The following is a 17,363-nucleotide window of genomic DNA, read 5'->3' as shown; positions in this document are numbered from 1 at the left end:
GATATGAGTGCCACAGCTAAACAAACAACAAACGAGAGCTGTTATGTCTGCTCCCTCATCCCTCACGCATCAGGTACACCCAAAGTATTGTTACCCAAAGAGTTGCCAATTGTAGATGCCCAATGTCTCCTTCATCTCACGTTATGCAGGATTAAGAACACCTTCCAGGCACACGAAGTGACTTTTCAAATGCTGCAGAACGAGAAAACGTGTTACCCAAAAACGGCAGGGGTGGTATGTTTGAAAGAACCATTTTTTGTAATAGAAGGGACACTTTTTTCTGACAACAAGCGGAAGGATGAAGAAGTACTGTGCAAAGCGGAAGCACTGAGAGGTGTGGCACCGGAGAAATTAAAGTGGATAGAAGAAACATGTACACCAGTATGGAAAGAACACATTTCAAAACTAACCTGGGTAACTGCCATCGAAAAACCTTTCAAACTACAGAGCGAAATGGACTATGAACTGTGTTTTAAAGGAGAAGGGAGGACCCCCATGGGAACAAACAAGAACTGTAACAAGACCCTCACCATCCCAGATCTAAGAAAAGGGACTGCAGCCCTCATGGACACGTACTGGGTATGCGGCAACCAGGCATACCTACACCTCCCCCCGTCATGGAGTGGCAGCTGCTCAATGGCCACTCTGCACTCAGCCCTAATGGTGATACCAGAAAGCCACATCGATGTGAGCAGAAGGACACAGGAACGCATGCAACAGAGTGTGGCTCAACCAACTGCAGAGTCACAAATGTATGTCCTGTCTTCCGGAAGCAAGGGAGAGGTGCTGACCCATAACAGACGAGCATCAAATTACATATCAAAGGCATCATCAAAACTATTGGCTCAGATCCCAGACAAATATCGATTATTCAGCTCAGCAGAAACATTTTTTGCCTCGCTCGTCTCAAGTGTCCAAGCAAGGGCAAACGCAAAATGGCTCCAGATAACTCGCTGGGAATTGATTCAGCTGGCAAACGACACTGAAGAAGGGTTTAATATAATCAAGGTGGAACTAAGAGCTTTACGACTAATGACCATGCAAAACAGGTATGTCCTGGACCTGTTGACGGCGATGGACGGCGGTGTTTGCCGAAAAATAGGAAGTGCCTGCTGCACTTTCGTACCTTCTGAAGACGCAGAGAATGGCTCCCTGTCCCATGTGATCGAAGCAGTCCACAACCTAGGAGAAAAAATGAAAATGGAAGGTGGAGCAGAAGACAGTACATGGTTCGACAACATCTTCTCCTGGGTCCCCTCATGGCTTGGAACAACTGTCAAATTTTTGATACCAGCTGTGGTGTTCCTCCTTTTACTTTTTTGCCTGTGCCAGGTGGGTCTTCGAGTTTGTGCTAACGCAGTACCAAATGGTGCAATGATGATGGTGACAATGGGCAACTCACACGGTACAATAAAAACGATGCAAGAAGCACAAGTACAAACAGGGATAGATAACACACCCAGGTACCAACTGGTGCCTATGTACCACGATAAGGATATTGTAGATAAGTTGTGGCACACCACCATCAAAGAGCCCCGTATACTAGAATGGTATGAGGAAGTTTGGGTAGATTTGGAAGGAGATGGTGGATGTATATATCTAACGTGTACCCCAGATGAATACGCCCGGAGAGGTGAGAGCTTAAGGGGGGTGTGCAGAGCATGGATGCCCATCAAAGGAACTCCTGCATGGGATGAGGCAGTGATGGACGAAGCAGAATGTAGGAGGATAGAAGATTTAAAGAATTTGTTACTTTAGTAACGAAAGGGGGGAAATGTAGGGGAGGACTGGTCCAGGAGACCCCCCTCGCCTGCGCTTTCTCCCCAGGTGAGGGCTATGGCTCTTTGGGCGTCCCCTCATGCCACCCGGGCCCAGGTGATGGAGGGTTCACCCACTGGAGACATTGCCCGCACGTATTGATTGCCCACATGTATTAAAATTTAGCTAGGCCCAGAAACCATTTTGTCTGGTAAAGATGGTGTGAGCTCAGCGCACTGTAGCGCGGCCCCCACCCTTGGAGAGTTTCAGTCATCCCTGTTGCCGCAGCACCCTGGCAGATCCGCTGCGAGCACGTTCCCACGAACAAGACGGACATGAGCTAGCGTAATACACTAACAATGTAACAGTTCACCTCCCGCAGTGTATCATCGCTCCCAGCATGACCCGGCCAGCAGGCCTGGGCAATGAAAAGAACAGTAAAATAGTCATCAGATGGCAGACAGTCTTTATATATTAATGTTGAGACCACTCGCAAAGTATGCTTTCTTCCACAAAATCCCTTATATTACAAAAGCCTGTAAAATGTATAAATATAAGAAAGCATGCTTCCATGATATAAGCGATGGCGAGCCCACACCATTGCAGTTGGGTGCTAATAATAAAGGAACGCACCAGGAATCTATTTGTTACGTGTATCACTGGGAAACTTACACCCCATGGGCTTGCGCCATAACTGAACTAATGCTGCTAGAGGACACAAGAAGACGAATGTAACCATACAGAGGGCCCATGTGAAGGATGCACGAGAAGGCGCATGTCATGTGTGCATGTCTAGGCCCCACATGTGCCACCACCGTTACGAACAGTGACGGGTTACTTTCTATGTTCTCCACCAATCCTAATTCTACCTCACTTACTGCAAATATATATGCATATAACTAAATACTGTACTTGTTAAAACATAATGTATGAATAAGGTGCTCAGACTGGGTATAATCGAGACACATCCAGCAAAGTTTAAATGCATGTTTTGTATTGCTTTGAATAAGTATTATAGAGGGTTCAAATGTTTGTGAGGTTTTTACCTAAACCGGCAACACACGAGGGAGATACCTTTGTGAAATACGTGCAAGGCCATTCCCCCTCCCACCCTGCGAAGGCTGCCAAGGCATGAGAGCAGAGGCCGCGCCGCGCTGCTTTACCTCCCCTAACCAGACTGGAGCCGCTTCAAAGATTTGTAACCCCCTCTGTAGTACCCAAGGCCGCCACCCGCCACCTGCATTATTTACAGCACAGCAGTAAACCTCTGCCTGAACACACGCGCCCCCTTGTAAACCTCACAACCCACCAGACCATCTCAGACTTATGGCCCTGTGCAATCAGGACACCCAACACTTTGACAACACACACAGCGGAACATCCATAACAACTTCTAACAAGGCAGAAAGACCTGTACCGCCCGTCCCAGGCCCTGGAGCTTAGCCCCTCGACCTATGGCCCCGGTCAACAGGACACTGGTAACCATGTCCTGACGTATTACCTCCAGACCCCTCACAAGGTACATTCCTCCTGTGTTGCATTAACCTGTAGCATAACCTATCGGAAGATTTACTAAAGAAGATAATATTGAAACGACTGAATGACTGCGGTGTGCATGGCCCAGGGCAAATAAGTCAGGAAAAGACATTCATCTCTGACACTGGCCGCGATGGCACAACAACACCGCCCGGATGAACTCTGCCACCCTGCCAGGCCCAGCCCAACCCACGAGGCTGACCAGTGACGTCTTCCAGCCAAAGCCAACCACATCGCAGCAGCACCTATAGTTAGTCGTCGCCACCCAATCCCCTTGAACTTGTGCCCCCTATGGTGTGTAGGTTCTTATGACGTTTTTTGTAAATATATACGCCTGTCTTTGCTATTGTCAGACAGAGCGCTCTCGGAGTTTGCAGAGTTCTTTGCATGCCCTATTCTGACTGATAAACTCCCATTTACGCTCACCCGCACTCTGTCTTGGCCTTATTCCCATTTTGGGAGAGTCCTTCATTGTCTCTCATTGCGGGGAGGATCGTGCTGTTTGGGGACGCTTGCTTTCAATTCCTTATCTTTGATATTTCCAATATCCAGCTTGCTGCTTCAGGGAAAAAAAGATTCCCAGTAGAGGGCGCTGCGCGTTGATGCCTGTCGAATCGATGTCCCTCGGAGGCCTCCGTCGGGGCGTCGATGTCATCATGGGTATAAGTAGTGCATGCAGCCTCCGTTGCTCAGCTCTGTTTTTCCACGCCTCATGAGCTTCGGGAATGCAACGCTCGGTTCTGTGAGAAAATCGAAATTCATCTAGTTTTTCTGTCAAAATCTCCTAATCTTCGATACGATGAAGAGGCCATCGGCTCCATCTATGCCCCGGTCAGGCTTTAAAAAAGTTTAAGACTCTGGGGCAAAGTTGTTCATGACAGATCCACACAGGGTCTGTCTGTGGTGCCTTGGGGCAGAGCATCCTTGTTAAGAATGTGACGAGTGTATGTCCATGACGGCAAAGGCATTGAGGGAGCTCGGAGGGAAGCTGAAGAGAGGTGAGCCCCAAAAGTCGAGTACCCCTTCCAAGCGCACGTCTGACGAGCCGAAACTGTCTACTCATCGCAAAAAATATCCCGGTCACATTCTCGGAGCGGATCACACCATTCATCTGCTTCGAAACATAGTAAGAAAAAGCGTCATAGATCGACATCCACCTCATCCTCCAGTTCACCAGAGAGAGTTGCATGTCCTACCAAATACAGTTCCCCAGCAGAGTGGGAAGAATTCTGCAAAAATATGCTGAAGGTGTTCGATAACGCAGCCTTGCCCCCCTCGAAGACACCTAGAGGCGATACCCCAGGAGAAAAGCCTGGCAAACATAAAAGCTGTGAGTCTTCAACCTCGGCGAGAGATATTCCTTGAGAGCGTGAAAAACCCTCCAGTTGAGAAAAAGCCTCTGTGACGCACAAGACGTTGTCACGATCGACTCATTTGTCGAAGCAAAAAACTGCATCATCAATGCCATCGGCAATTCCGTCGAAGGATAGGTCATCGACGCTGCGAGCGTCGACCCCCCTCACCCTCTCTATGCCGTTCAGGGCAGTACCCTCGACAACTCAACAGTCCATTTCGTCGACGCTCTCAAAGCCTTTAATGGTTTAATTGAGGCCACTGACGTCTACGTCAACGGTTTCCACTATTTCTGCACCAATAGTGACATCAATAGCTCCTTCTTCATTTGAAAAAATATATGCTCCTCAATCTCGTTGAGATTTTTTCAAAACTCTATCCTCTATTTATGAGGAGGGGGAAACATCTGATGATGAAAGACCTTTTGGTCTGGAGCGTATAAGACCTCCTATCCCAGAAGAACTGGTCTCCGAAGAGTCCAGAATGAAACCTCTGCACGACTCCCTGCATGATGCAAGTGGGATTGATACTTCCCCAGAGATTGTCTTTAGTAAGCCTGATCCAGAGGATCATGCAGATAGCAATTACAGATTGCTCATGAATAGAGTGATGGAATATATGGGGTGGTCTAGGCCCACACCTGTGTACGAGCAAGATGACCTAACTGATATACTTGACAAAAGACCACAGGAGGATCCTATTGTCCCCTTTCACAAGGCTTTGCATAATAACAACTGGGAGACACCAGATGTGATCCCTGCAGTCAATAAAAGACTGACAGCTAAGTATAGGGCATCAACTGCAGATCCTCTAGATCTGTCAAAACACCCAATTTAAGAGAGTTTGGTTGTACAAGCTGCAACTTCTTCTGGAAAGCAGAATGCATACCCTACAATCCCACTGGATTGTGATGATAAAACGTTTGATGCTATGGCCAAGAAAGTTTTCTCGGCATGCAGCATGGCCTTAAAGTCTGCTAATGCCACATCCATGCTGGCAAGGTTTAGCCACACCCTTTGGGATTGTGTTTCAATGGCTGCTGACCATATTCCTGAAGGGGAAGAAAGGGACGGTTTCTTGAACATTATCAAGGATGGAAGGCACGCCATGTGCGAGTCCCTCCAAACAGGTCTTGTCTCTGTTGACAGCATCATCAGAGCCATGGCGGCTAGTACGACAAACCTCAGATTTGTGTGGTTGCGGAAGTCTGGGTATGTGCCAGATGTATAGTCCAGACTTCTAAATATGCCCTTTGATGGCACTCCTCTATTTGGTAAGAAAGCTGATGACAGTTTTAAGAAGTTGCAAACTTCCAAGGCGGCGGCCAAATCCCTTGGCGCTTTGAGAAGACAAACTCCGAACCGCCCCACAGGTACGACCTGGAGGGGCAGTTCCTTTCGCTATTATTCCGCATCCAGAAAAGGCAGAGGACAGCCAGCTCAAAGAGGCCAGAGACGATTTCCCCGTGGTGGATGGGGCAGAGGTACTAAAGCTGCAGCAGCAGGGGCTACCTTACCCTCAGCCTTTGCGTCAGCCACCTCAAAACCTCTCAGAGGTCTTATATCACAAGACAGCAGTAGGAGGCAGGGTAACTCAACATCTCACATAATGGCAGGCTATTACTTCAGATGCTTGCGCATTGGAGACAATTGCCCAGGGTTACTGCCTTCCTTTTCTACGCACACCTCAGAGTCATCCACCGGGAAACAACTCTCTGAACTTTCTGGACCTGCTCCTTATGCAGGAGATTCTAGACCTGCTAGAGAAAGGTGCTATAGAACCGGTACCTGTAGAGGAGAGGAACAAGGGTTGGTACTCCGCTTATTTTCTAATTCTGAAAAAGGACGGAGGAATGAGACCCATCTTGGACTTAAGAGAATTGAACAAATTCCTCAGAAAGGACAAGTTCAAGATGGTTACCCTTTCTCAGATCGTTCAGGCCCTCCAGCTTCAGCATTGGGTGGTATCTCTGAACCTTCAGGATGCTTACTTTCATGTGCCAATCCATCACAAGCACAGAAAGTACCTGAGGTTCGCCATTGGCAGCTCTCACTATCAGTTTTGGGTTCTGCCATTTGGGCTAACCTCCGCCCAAGGGTTTTCACCAAGCTAATGGCAGTTGTGGCAGCAAGTCTCAGGAGAGGGGGATTCATATCTACCCCTACCTGGATGATTGGTTGATCAGGACCAGTTCCCCGGAACAAGCCCTGGATCATCTAAACCATACCATGCCACTCCCTCCACAGGCTGGGCTTCTCCCTCAACTTCAAGAAGTCCCACATGATACCATCACAAAGACTCCAGTTTATCGGAGCAGTCCTAGATGCATCCCTGGGAAAAGCCTTGTCACCAGAGGTGAGGGCTCGAAGCATTCTACAGATGGTGACAAAATTCCAAAATGCCCAACATCTCCCGGCCTTCGACCTTCTGAGGTTGCTCGGCCTGATAGCATCCTGCATTTTTTTGATGCCACAGGTTCGCCTGAGAATGAGATTTCTTTAATGGGCTCTCAGGACCCAGTGGTCACAGTTCTCAGGAAGGATGTCCAATCTTTTACAAATCCCACAGAGTCTTACTGGACCCTCAGTGGTGGGCCCGTCGGGGAAAACATCTTGAAAGGAGAACCTTTTTGGGCAACCATGGCCCGGAGATAACAGTAATGACAGAAGCCTCACCATCAGCGGACATTGGTCTCCATTGGAGTCCAAACTACATATCAACCTTTTAGAGCTGAGGGCAATCAGACTAGTGCTGAAGGCTTTCTGGCCTCTGTACAGGGAAATAATGCCCTGATAATGACAGACAACACAGTGGCCATGTACTACCTCAACAAAAGAGGTGTAGGGTCACTACCACTGTGCAGAGAAGCAATGCAGCTCTAGTTCTGGGCAATACAAGAAGGAATATCTCTGTCAGCGGTTCACCTAGCCGTAGAGAGAGGAACATAGCGGCGGATGCTCTGAGCAGGCCGAGCACAGTCTCCCACGAGTGGGAACTAGCTCAGGAATTCCTTCAAGAGCTCTTCACCCTTTGGGGAACCCCTCAAGTGGACCCATTTGCGACCAGTGCCAACAGGAAGTGTGAACTATTCTGCTCAAGGGAATTTCCACTCCTGTACGTGTTTCCTCCTGTTTCCTCCAGTCCCCATAATTCCTCACGTAATCAGGAGGTTCAGGAAATCCATGATCCTAATTGCCCCGGATTGGGCCAGGAGAACGTGGTACCCGGACCTTCTACACATGTCCATCTGTCCTCCGATTCGTCATCCACAAAGAGAGGATCTTCTCTCGCGAGAGGAGGGTCAGGTTCTCCATTCAGATATCAGGACTCTCAGCCTTCACGCATGGTTTCTGAAAGGCTGAGATACAAAGATTGGGACCTCCCGGAAGATGTAATGGAGGTTTTGCTTTCGGCCGGAAGGCCAGCAACCAAATCTTTATACCGCTGCCGTTGGAACAAGTTCTGCAGCTGGTGTAGAGATAAGAATGTTGACCCTTTCACATGTAATACACCAATGGTGTTGTCCTTCCTTTTGCACCTAGCAAATCTGGGACTCCAGATTGGCACATTAAAAGGTTACCTAGCAGCGCTGTCCATCTTCAAGCGCACTGCTGAGGAACCTTCATACTTTAAAATACCCTTGGTAATTCAATTTTTGTAGGGGCTAATTAATGTTTACCCCCCCCCCCCAATTCCTTTTCAAGTCCCCTTGTGGGACCTAAATTTGGTCTTAATTTCTAATGGGTACTCCTTTTGAACCCCTTCATTTGTGCCCATTGAGACTTCTTAATGTCAAAACTGTCTTTTCGGTGGCAATAACATCTGCCCGAAGGGTGAGTGAGCTACAGGCTTTATCCTGCAACCCTCCTCACACTGTCTTTCACAAGGACAAGGTGGTTTTACAAGTCAAGCCTAACTTCCTTCCTAAGGTTGTTTCGGAATTTCATATCGCCCACAAAATAACCTTGCCCTCCTTTTACCCTCCTCCTCATCCAGGGAAAGAGGAAGAAAGGCTGCACAGATTTTATCCAAGGCCTGCCTTGAGTTTCTATATTAGCAGACTGGCAAAATTAAGCCAAACTATCCAATTATTTGTCGGTTACACAGGTCATAAGCTGGGCATAGCCATCACCAAGCAAACCATTTCTAGATGGATTATCTAACTATTATAGAATGTTACAAGTTGGCCGGTAAAGACCCCCAGAGCACTTAGGGTTCGTTCAACCAGGGGTATTGCAGCTTCATCAGCTCTTCAAAGGGGAGTTCCATTAAAAGACATCTGTGCAGCTGCCACATGGTCGTCTGCACACACCTTTACAAAATGTTATAGTTTGGATTCTTCCACTAGCCAAGAGGCTAAATTTGGAAAGGCAGTATTGCATTCTGTGCATACTTAAAAGAAATTAAGTTTTTACTCCTTCCTCCGATATACATTACTGCTTTGGGAGTCTATCAAAGATAAGGAATACGTGGGAGGACACAATCCATTCGAAGAACAAGTTACTTACCCATGGTAACATTCTTTCGACTGGATGTTCCTCCCACTTATTCCTAATTGTCCCTCCCATTCTTCCCTGCAGTAAACTTCTCTTGTGGTTACAGTCTGTGCTCCCTCAAGGGTAGTAACCGTCTCATCCTGGACAGTGCATAACACTTCAAAACGGAACTGAGCAACGGACGCTGCGCTCACTACTTATACCCATGATGACGATGATGCCCCGACGGAGGCCTCTGAGGGACATCGACTCGACAGGCGTTGACGCGCAGCGTCTTCTACTGGGAAAATTCTTTTTCCGAAGCTGCAAGCTGGATATTAGAAATAAAGGAATATGTGGGAGGAACATCCAGTCGAAAGAACATTACCATGGGTAAGTAACTTGTTCTTCTTCCCCACTTATGGCAACCTCCAAATTCTCTTTGAATTTTGTATCTTTTCAAATGGTCCCACAACTGACTTGCTCGATTCCACCAAACCACACAACCCAATCCATTATGTGCGAATTAAAAGGGCAGCTGATATGGTATTAAGGACGAAGTGCATGACCACTGGGAAGAAAGGATATCAGTCTGGAAGAACTTAAGTTTTAAAGGGTAGGGGAATCCTAATATAGCAACACGTATGAGCCATTTTCAGGTGAGCTGCTGTGGGGATCGGGGAGACTGAGCAAGATGGTTTGAGCGTGAGATCCAGGAAAAGCAAGTGGATCACTCTTGCTCAGATGAATATTCCAGGACGAGTTGGAAGTGGGTAAGGGATGGAAGGAGAAGCTACTAAGTAGATGGAAAAGAAATTACAGTGCAGGCAGGACCCTGTAGACCAGGTTGTCCCCAAGTAGGAACATACAGTGAGTGGGAGGAGGAATGCAGTCGGGACAAGGAGATTATGGGAACATCTGCAACAGGTGGTGAATCAAGGGAATGGTCAGCTAGTGTCCTCGCTGCTCACCTCGACAGCTATGACCACTGAACCTCACTCAAGGAATTTTGTGATGGGATAAGTTGTGGGGCATGGGGCCCCGTAAACCCCACACCTAGCTAATACTGAACAAAAGGTTTCAAGTTAATCCTTGTGTGTACAACTTCAGAGGATGGAGGTGAGGTAAACTCCTGTGAACTGTATGGACTATAATATTTGAACCAGGGGCATGGAGACCTAACTTACCCAGATGTGGCTGAAATGGAGAGGACCCCCCTGTTTATTTCCTTTGGGAAGATTGCAGTTTTTCATTCAAGTTTTCTCCTACTTGTACACAGTCCCAGAATAAAGTGGCACTTGCTGTTGGCATCCTGCTTCATTCCAGGTGTCCTGCCTAACAGAGCATAAGTAGATGGTCTCTCGCAAAGATAACCACATTCCGTAAGTGACCAAGATGGTTATAATCGAGGTGCAACTGCATTGAAATGAAAACAGAGCATTAAAATGGATTGTGCTAAATATGTTAACTTATTCCATTTCGAGAGTAAAATGCTTATTTATCTAATTGGGCATTCTGTCATTACCTGCTCAGTTCCCTTGTGTGTCTTGCATTTGACAAAATTAATTTAGTCAGAACCTATGAACACTTAAAAGCAGAGATATTTCAAATAAGGACACAGCAAGAGGCTTGCATAGACCTCCTATGAAATGTGGACATGTAGGTTATGGTCCCAAACCTGAAGGTGTATAAAGAGTAGTGCAACCCAGGTACCTTCAATGACTGATTGTTTTTGTGACATATCATTTTTATTTCAAACAAATGCAGACAGTACCTTGGCGGTGCACAAGCCAGAAGGGGAAGTGTTTGTGCCCCTTGAATACTAAAAGTGTGAATACATTATTGGAGATTAACTAATCTTCCTACAGTGACAGACCTTTCACTTTGTTCTGTGCGGAATGCTGTGTTATAGAAATTCTAGTAATGTTTTACCATAGTATGTATACCAATGCACATGCAATATGTTTCTTTAAGGCAGGTTGCTTTGCAAACATGTTACATTTTACATAGACTTTGGAGTCATGTTCAGTATTTTAAGTAACCTTTTGTTATTTGTCCAGGAAAAAAGCACAATTGAAGAGGAAACGGCGTGTTGCTGTAATTGATGAAAGAATGTTATTTCATGGCACAAGCAATGAATTTGTGGAAGCAATATGTAGTTATAATTTTGACTGGCGATTAAATGGCATGCATGGTGCCATGTATGGAAAAGGTAAGATCCATTAAAGCTCCCTTTATGTAGTAAGCAGATTAAAACAGGCTGAAAAACAAAGTGCCTATTTTAAGAGCCATGCAAGTCTGATCTTTCAGGGTAGCAGACAGTCCTGTTATGTCACCATCTGTCCTTGTTGACCATCAATTTGGGCTAAGCGTGGACAAAGATTTGCCTCCAGGCATTTACTTGCTCACCTTTAGTAGTGAATATGGGTTTTTGCGAGTCATCCTGTGGAATGACAGGGATTTCTCACACCTGCCTCTGTCCAACAGAAGATCGTATCCTACTGGCTATCTCATAGATTGCACCATGGCATAAGGTTGTTCTTGTGTAGGCCACGGCTGCATAAACGGCTGCATAAAAATGGGATTGCCTATGTTTAGCACAATATTTCGAGGTTCCGTCCCCTTTCACCATGCTTGTCACAACATGACATTAGGAGGCAAAGGAGGAGTCTACTTTTTTCTGCACTGCTGCATGATGATTGTGGGACAAGAGTTTGACATGGAAGCATTGAGGAACTTTGGGTGCATCAAACCTGGATATTGAAGGACCATATGACATGCAGGATCCTGAGATACTTAATGCTGAGGAGTACCTCGCAGATTCTGGTGAATCATGGTAGTGTTGTTTGGTAGATTGATGGAGAAGGATGCTTTGCTGAGTTAACCTCCTAAGTGATCAGCCAATGTAAAGCACTGTTAGACTGTGCTTTACATTCCCATTCTGTGGTCCAGAAACATTCGTACATTTTAATCCATGCATCTTGAACCCATTCTTGCCTCCTCATGCTGTGGGCTCTGTGCATTAGTGATGAGGGACACCTTAAAGCCAATTTTTTGTTGTGGCTAATTACTTTGCCACTGCCTTATACTACGTAGTGATCAATGCAGCAGTAATAGAAATAAGGTGGGCACTACTTGATCATTAATATTGTTTTCATTATATCCGCTAAGCACAAGTTTTGATAAACATCCATTCTGTAATTGTGTCAGCATACATTTTACTAACAGTCATGCACATGTTTTCAATTTGTATGCCTCTTTTATTAGTAATGGTAAATGTTACTTTGTGTCGATACTTATTTCTCAAAATTATATATTTGATTATTCATGCATTCATTTATGTTGAAGAAGCACGTTGTGTTCTCTACGCGTTTCAGTTCTCTACGGAACCAACCACAGGAGACTATACACTTTTCAATGGTGCACACTCGATTGTATTTTATTTATTTTGTTGTTGCATTTATAGCAGCGCACAAAACCCTCAGGCATCCAGGCGCTAGTTACAGTAAGTGCAAATACAAATTCTACGAAAGTGCAGGACCACGCATAAGGGTTACAACATGCAGGTGGATCTTGATGCAAAATCTGGCTGTCCCAAACCTCTTGTTACAGGGGCAGCTTCAGATGTACAGATACGCATTGAGGACAAAGTAAGGGTAGGCGCACAGCCTGGGAAAGCCACGGCGCATGGTGCGGGGGGCTACTTCAGGTGTACAGATACACATGGAGGAGATGCAATTGCATCACTGGCAGCCAAGTTAAGTTGGGTGGGGTGCAAATAGGTTAGAATGCGTCCAATACAGTAGCTACAGTTAGGTTAGATGCAAACACAGCGCAGGGCTGAAAAAGTAAATCCAGTATTAAAGGTGGGTTGTATTCAAACACAGCGCAGAGCTGAGAAAGTAAAATCCTGTTGTTCCAGACAGTTTAGTTTGCAAGTTACCGCGCTAGGCTGACCAGATTAATAAAGTGGGTAGTCGGCAAGTTGCCCAAGCCACGCGGGCCAAAAGAGTGTAGGTGGCTGAGGAAGGAGCCCAAAAAGGGAACAACCTGCCGGCGCAGTGTAAGACAAGTGCGCAAAATAGTGGACATTTCGCCACCTACCAAGCGCCAGCACATTCTAACGCTCTGGTGATGTTGTAGGGACTCTGCAGACCATAGACGGAGACGTAACACTGCGTCACCTATGCTCAGAGTGAAGCAAACTGGGTGCACACACTCCTGAGGTGATACCATGTCACAGCGCGATAAAGAATTGCCACAGGCATACGGAATGACAAAAGGCCAGTGTATGCGAGTTATAAATTAGGTAATCGCCGGGAAGGCTGCTCCCTTGGCGAATGGGGCGGCTACATGTGTAATGTTTCAGATGCGTCAACTGTAGCATGATATGCTCAGTAAACCCAACGAGCAGCTTTTGGTATAAGGTAGTCAAGACATCTAACACTGGCTCACTGCCCTACTTGCACTTTGACAGACTCTTGTATATGCATTCTGCTTATCTTCTTACTGCTATTCTCCTGATTGTAAATTTTGAAATTCTCCTGTAAAAACATTTATACTGCCATGTTATGCTTTCATCATGTTGTACCCAAGTTATGCGCCCGGTTGCCCCTGGGCCTGGAGCGCTATAGAAATAAAATAAATACAAATACAAATCCTACCTTTGTAGATGGCAGATCAGGAGCTCCCTGCACATGCCCCTTAAAGGGGGCCCTTAAAGGAGCTGGCTTTGCCTGACTTGGAAGTACCTGGTGCAGAAAGGAAGGAACCAGAATCCAGGCCTCCTCTCTTTATGCCCAAGACTATGGAACCTCCTCCCAGCTGACATAAGGCTTCACCTGTCGCTTCTACAGTTCAGTAAGGAGCTTTTGAAAAACGGGAGGGTATCCTCACTCCTACTCCTCCTGGATCTTCTTCTCAGGTGGCATGGGAAAGTCGATTGCTCTTGGATCCCAACCCTGAGGGTGGAGAAGCGAGGGAGCGTCACCTGGGTGGAGGGTCATTGGGGTTTGGGAACAGGCGAGACATGGTATCCCCTTTTCCCTGTGAAAGCCAACTTAACCCTCCCCCAGCCTTTGTGGGCTATTGCGCAACATTCCCCCGCAGTTTTCTTCATTCAAACTACTACAGTACTGGGACGAGGAAGAAGCAACTAGGAGTAGTGAACACTAGTAAACTATTTCACCCCTCTAGTACTGAGATGAAGAAGGTGCCTACAGAGTATTGTAGAGGTCAGGCATTTTGTTCTAGTTGCAGTCAGGCAATTCGAATTGAACACTCACACCTGCAGCCTGTCAAGTGGTTGCATGTGTATAAAAAAGGAGGAATCCAGAAGCACACAGATGAACAGTGAGACCAGTGTTAAAGAACCAGCAGGGAGTGTAGTTTGCAAGGAGGCAGCCGTGGTTGGTCCTGCAGCGCAGCCAGGACACTGGCAGAAGATCCAAAGGACTTGTGGGGCCTGTGAGCAGTTGGGCTGTGAAGGAACTGCAAGTTTGGGAGCCTCTGTGGTCAAAGTGGTTCAGCCGAAGCTATGAGCGGAGAAGAGGAAGGCGGGAAGCTGCCAGCGTCTTAGGAAACTGAGCAGAGCTGACGGCGAGAATAGGAGAGCCACAGAAGAGCGAGCGGAGCTCAGGAGCAAAGGGGAATCGGCGAGTGAGGCTGAATACCGGCAGCGCAACCATCCGGAAGGAGCGCACCAGTGAAGAAAGCAAGTCACTCGGACCGGGACACTTTTGGGGGATGAGAAGCAAGTGGCAAACAAGTGAAACATGAAATTGATGAAACTAGCCGCCTGTTGGGTGAAATAGAAACGGCAAAACCAGCAGAACAATTCTTCAATACTGCACTGAACAAAACTTTCATGAGCACAGTTACAACAAAATGAGAAATGCATATGAACTATAGCTCGGCAAGAAAGTAAGGATAGAAGATTGCGAGAGAGCATAACGATAAGGTGGTAATTGAGTGAAATAACCACAAAGTGTACTCTATTAATTGAACACAGTGTGGTGTAAGGAAGGCACGGTGTCACAAGTATGTGTAGCGCTCCCCTGGTTTCGATGGGGACGTCACTCAGCCTGTTCTGACCTCTTATGACCTCGAACCCTTCCCTGGGGGCTATTCGACTGGAGACTGGGTCTGAAACACAGGATTGGTAGAGTTTAACTCCCTATTCTCTGTGTGCTTGAACTCCTTCTTCCCCGGGGTCCAACCCTTCCCTTTGATCCACAGCTCACCTTGTTTTCTTGGATAGTGTGCTCTCCGTCCTGCTTTCAGCGCAGGGGCGCGTTGATTGATGCGGGCTCATTGCTTCCTAGTTACTTCACTGGCAAGAGTCCGACAGGTATGTATAATGAGTCTTTTGAACAGTTCTCTAACTACGTTCCTTTCCTTCCATAGATGATGACCAGCGTCCAGGGATGGCGGTGTGCTGCTGAGATGAGTAGCGCTGAAGGTGAGTGAGAGCGCGATGCACCCCTTTCGTATTTGTATTGAACTGAGTTCTTTTTCTGTGTCTTTTAGGTGCCACGATGTTTTCAGCGTGGATGCCGGTTATGAAGAACAAATGCGGTGAGTAAGCGCGGTATGCGGCGCCTCTAGATGTTTCCACGCTAACCTGGAGTGTCTTTTCCCTCTTGCAGATGGATGAGTAGTCCCGGAGAGAGCGGCTGGGATTCAGGTAAGCGTTTGAATCTCGTACAGTATTTAAAAATAAGTGAAGATTTGCAGAATGCTTACTAATGCCTTTTTTCTGTTCTTTTCCCTTTTCCTTAGGAAGCGGCGTGCCGGGATGGGAATGACACCGCCGAAGATGCCTGCAGAACAGAAGGAGCGATGAATGATGGGCAGAAGCGCCACAAGGTAAGGCCATTCCTAACGGTGTTCTTGTTCTTGCAGGAGCTGAGCGCAGAAGAAAGATGCAGGCCTACTGGAGACCGATCCGAACACGGTGAGTGTCACGCTGCAGGTGCAGAAAACGCAAAGCATGTTTTTCAGCCTGGGTGTGGCTTAAATAGTCTCTGGGTATCCCAGGTGTCTCTGGGCTGAACCACACCCAAAAGACTAACTGCACATGCAGTTCTGGGAACCGAAATATGTGGGGGCATCCATCTTGTCCCCATCAATGCACTACAAGTCCAATCCCCAATGTGATCCTATGGGAGTGAGTGAGTCTGGTGCCACAAGCGGCAAGTCTGACTCCAAGTGGGTCTTTGGAGGGATGGAGAGGCCCTTGAGGGCCATGTAGGTGATTGTGGCTTGGCTCCAGCCTGACATCTTTGAGGGCTGGGGACATGAGGGGCAGGAATCATGACAGTATGACACTGACACAAGAGCTAGAAGTTTCAAAACCTTTATTAAATTCTTGGGGTTTGGAAGAACTCCTACTTTTCCCTATGGCTATGATGGGAGTAGTCTATACCATCAAATAATAAAGAAAACACAGCCCTAGTCAGTCTATGCCAAATCAAAATAGTCTCTACTAACAAAACGTAATGACTGCCCTATGTCTCATACAAAAAGTGTCTAAAGGGGAATGTTTATGCAAAGGAAAGTCAGTTGTTATAACCTAAAGAAACAAGGTGGCTGAGTCAGCTCTCCTCCCCACGTTGTACAGCACACAGTAAGGCAACTCCCATAAACATGTTGACACACTTTGGCTCAGGTTATCAAAAAAAGGCAGTTCAAAACACGGGTCAAGGCTTGGCCTTCTGTGTTAGTCACTTATTTTCAGTTCACCAAAAGTTCTTTCACAGTTCAACAAAGCGTCACGTGGGTCTCCCTCTGTCGGACTCTGCCCTCTCAAGGCATCAACAGTTCATGAAGATCTCTCTCAGCCGGGCTCGGACCTCGCAGTCACAGCACTTGCAGGGGTTCCCTTCCCCAAGCTTTATTCACATTTATTAGGGGTTCCTTTCCCCTAACTTATTTCATATTCCAGGTCTCCCTCGGTCCGGCTCGGACCTTTCACTGATGTCGAAGACTTACGAATGTGCAAGGCTTTTTCCATAGACCTCTACAGGAACACTTCGACTTTCACTTTAGCTCTCCCTTATGGTATTTGCCCCAGTGTCTCTTGGTCTTGGCAGTTCCACGGCACAATCGGACAAGTCCAAAGAAAGCTTTCTCTTAAAGCAATCACCTTTAAACTTCCCCTTTTGATGGGATTAATATTGACCATTGCACATTTTAGAGTTTGTTCACTTTGTCGCTTTTTTAATAAGACATCAAACATTT

The 17,363-nt window shown here is 46.7% G+C and overlaps 1 protein-coding gene across 2 annotated transcripts in view; it reads left to right on the top strand.

Moving 5' to 3' along the window:
- The window catches only part of PARP11 (poly(ADP-ribose) polymerase family member 11), a 331,373-nt gene that overhangs the window by 225,865 nt on the left and 88,145 nt on the right, over nucleotides 1-17,363 (top strand). For both annotated transcript variants that reach the window (XM_069628296.1, XM_069628297.1), the window contains one exon: nucleotides 11,183-11,334. In XM_069628296.1, coding sequence (XP_069484397.1) covers nucleotides 11,183-11,334 — 152 coding nt within the window. The remainder of the gene's footprint in view (nucleotides 1-11,182; nucleotides 11,335-17,363) is intronic.

The sequence above is a fragment of the Ambystoma mexicanum genome, chromosome 12 (genome assembly GCF_040938575.1).
Source record: "Ambystoma mexicanum isolate Mex_15411 chromosome 12, UKY_AmexF1_1, whole genome shotgun sequence".
Lineage (NCBI taxonomy): Eukaryota > Metazoa > Chordata > Amphibia > Caudata > Ambystomatidae > Ambystoma > Ambystoma mexicanum.
This window is presented reverse-complemented; position numbering and strand designations above follow the sequence as displayed.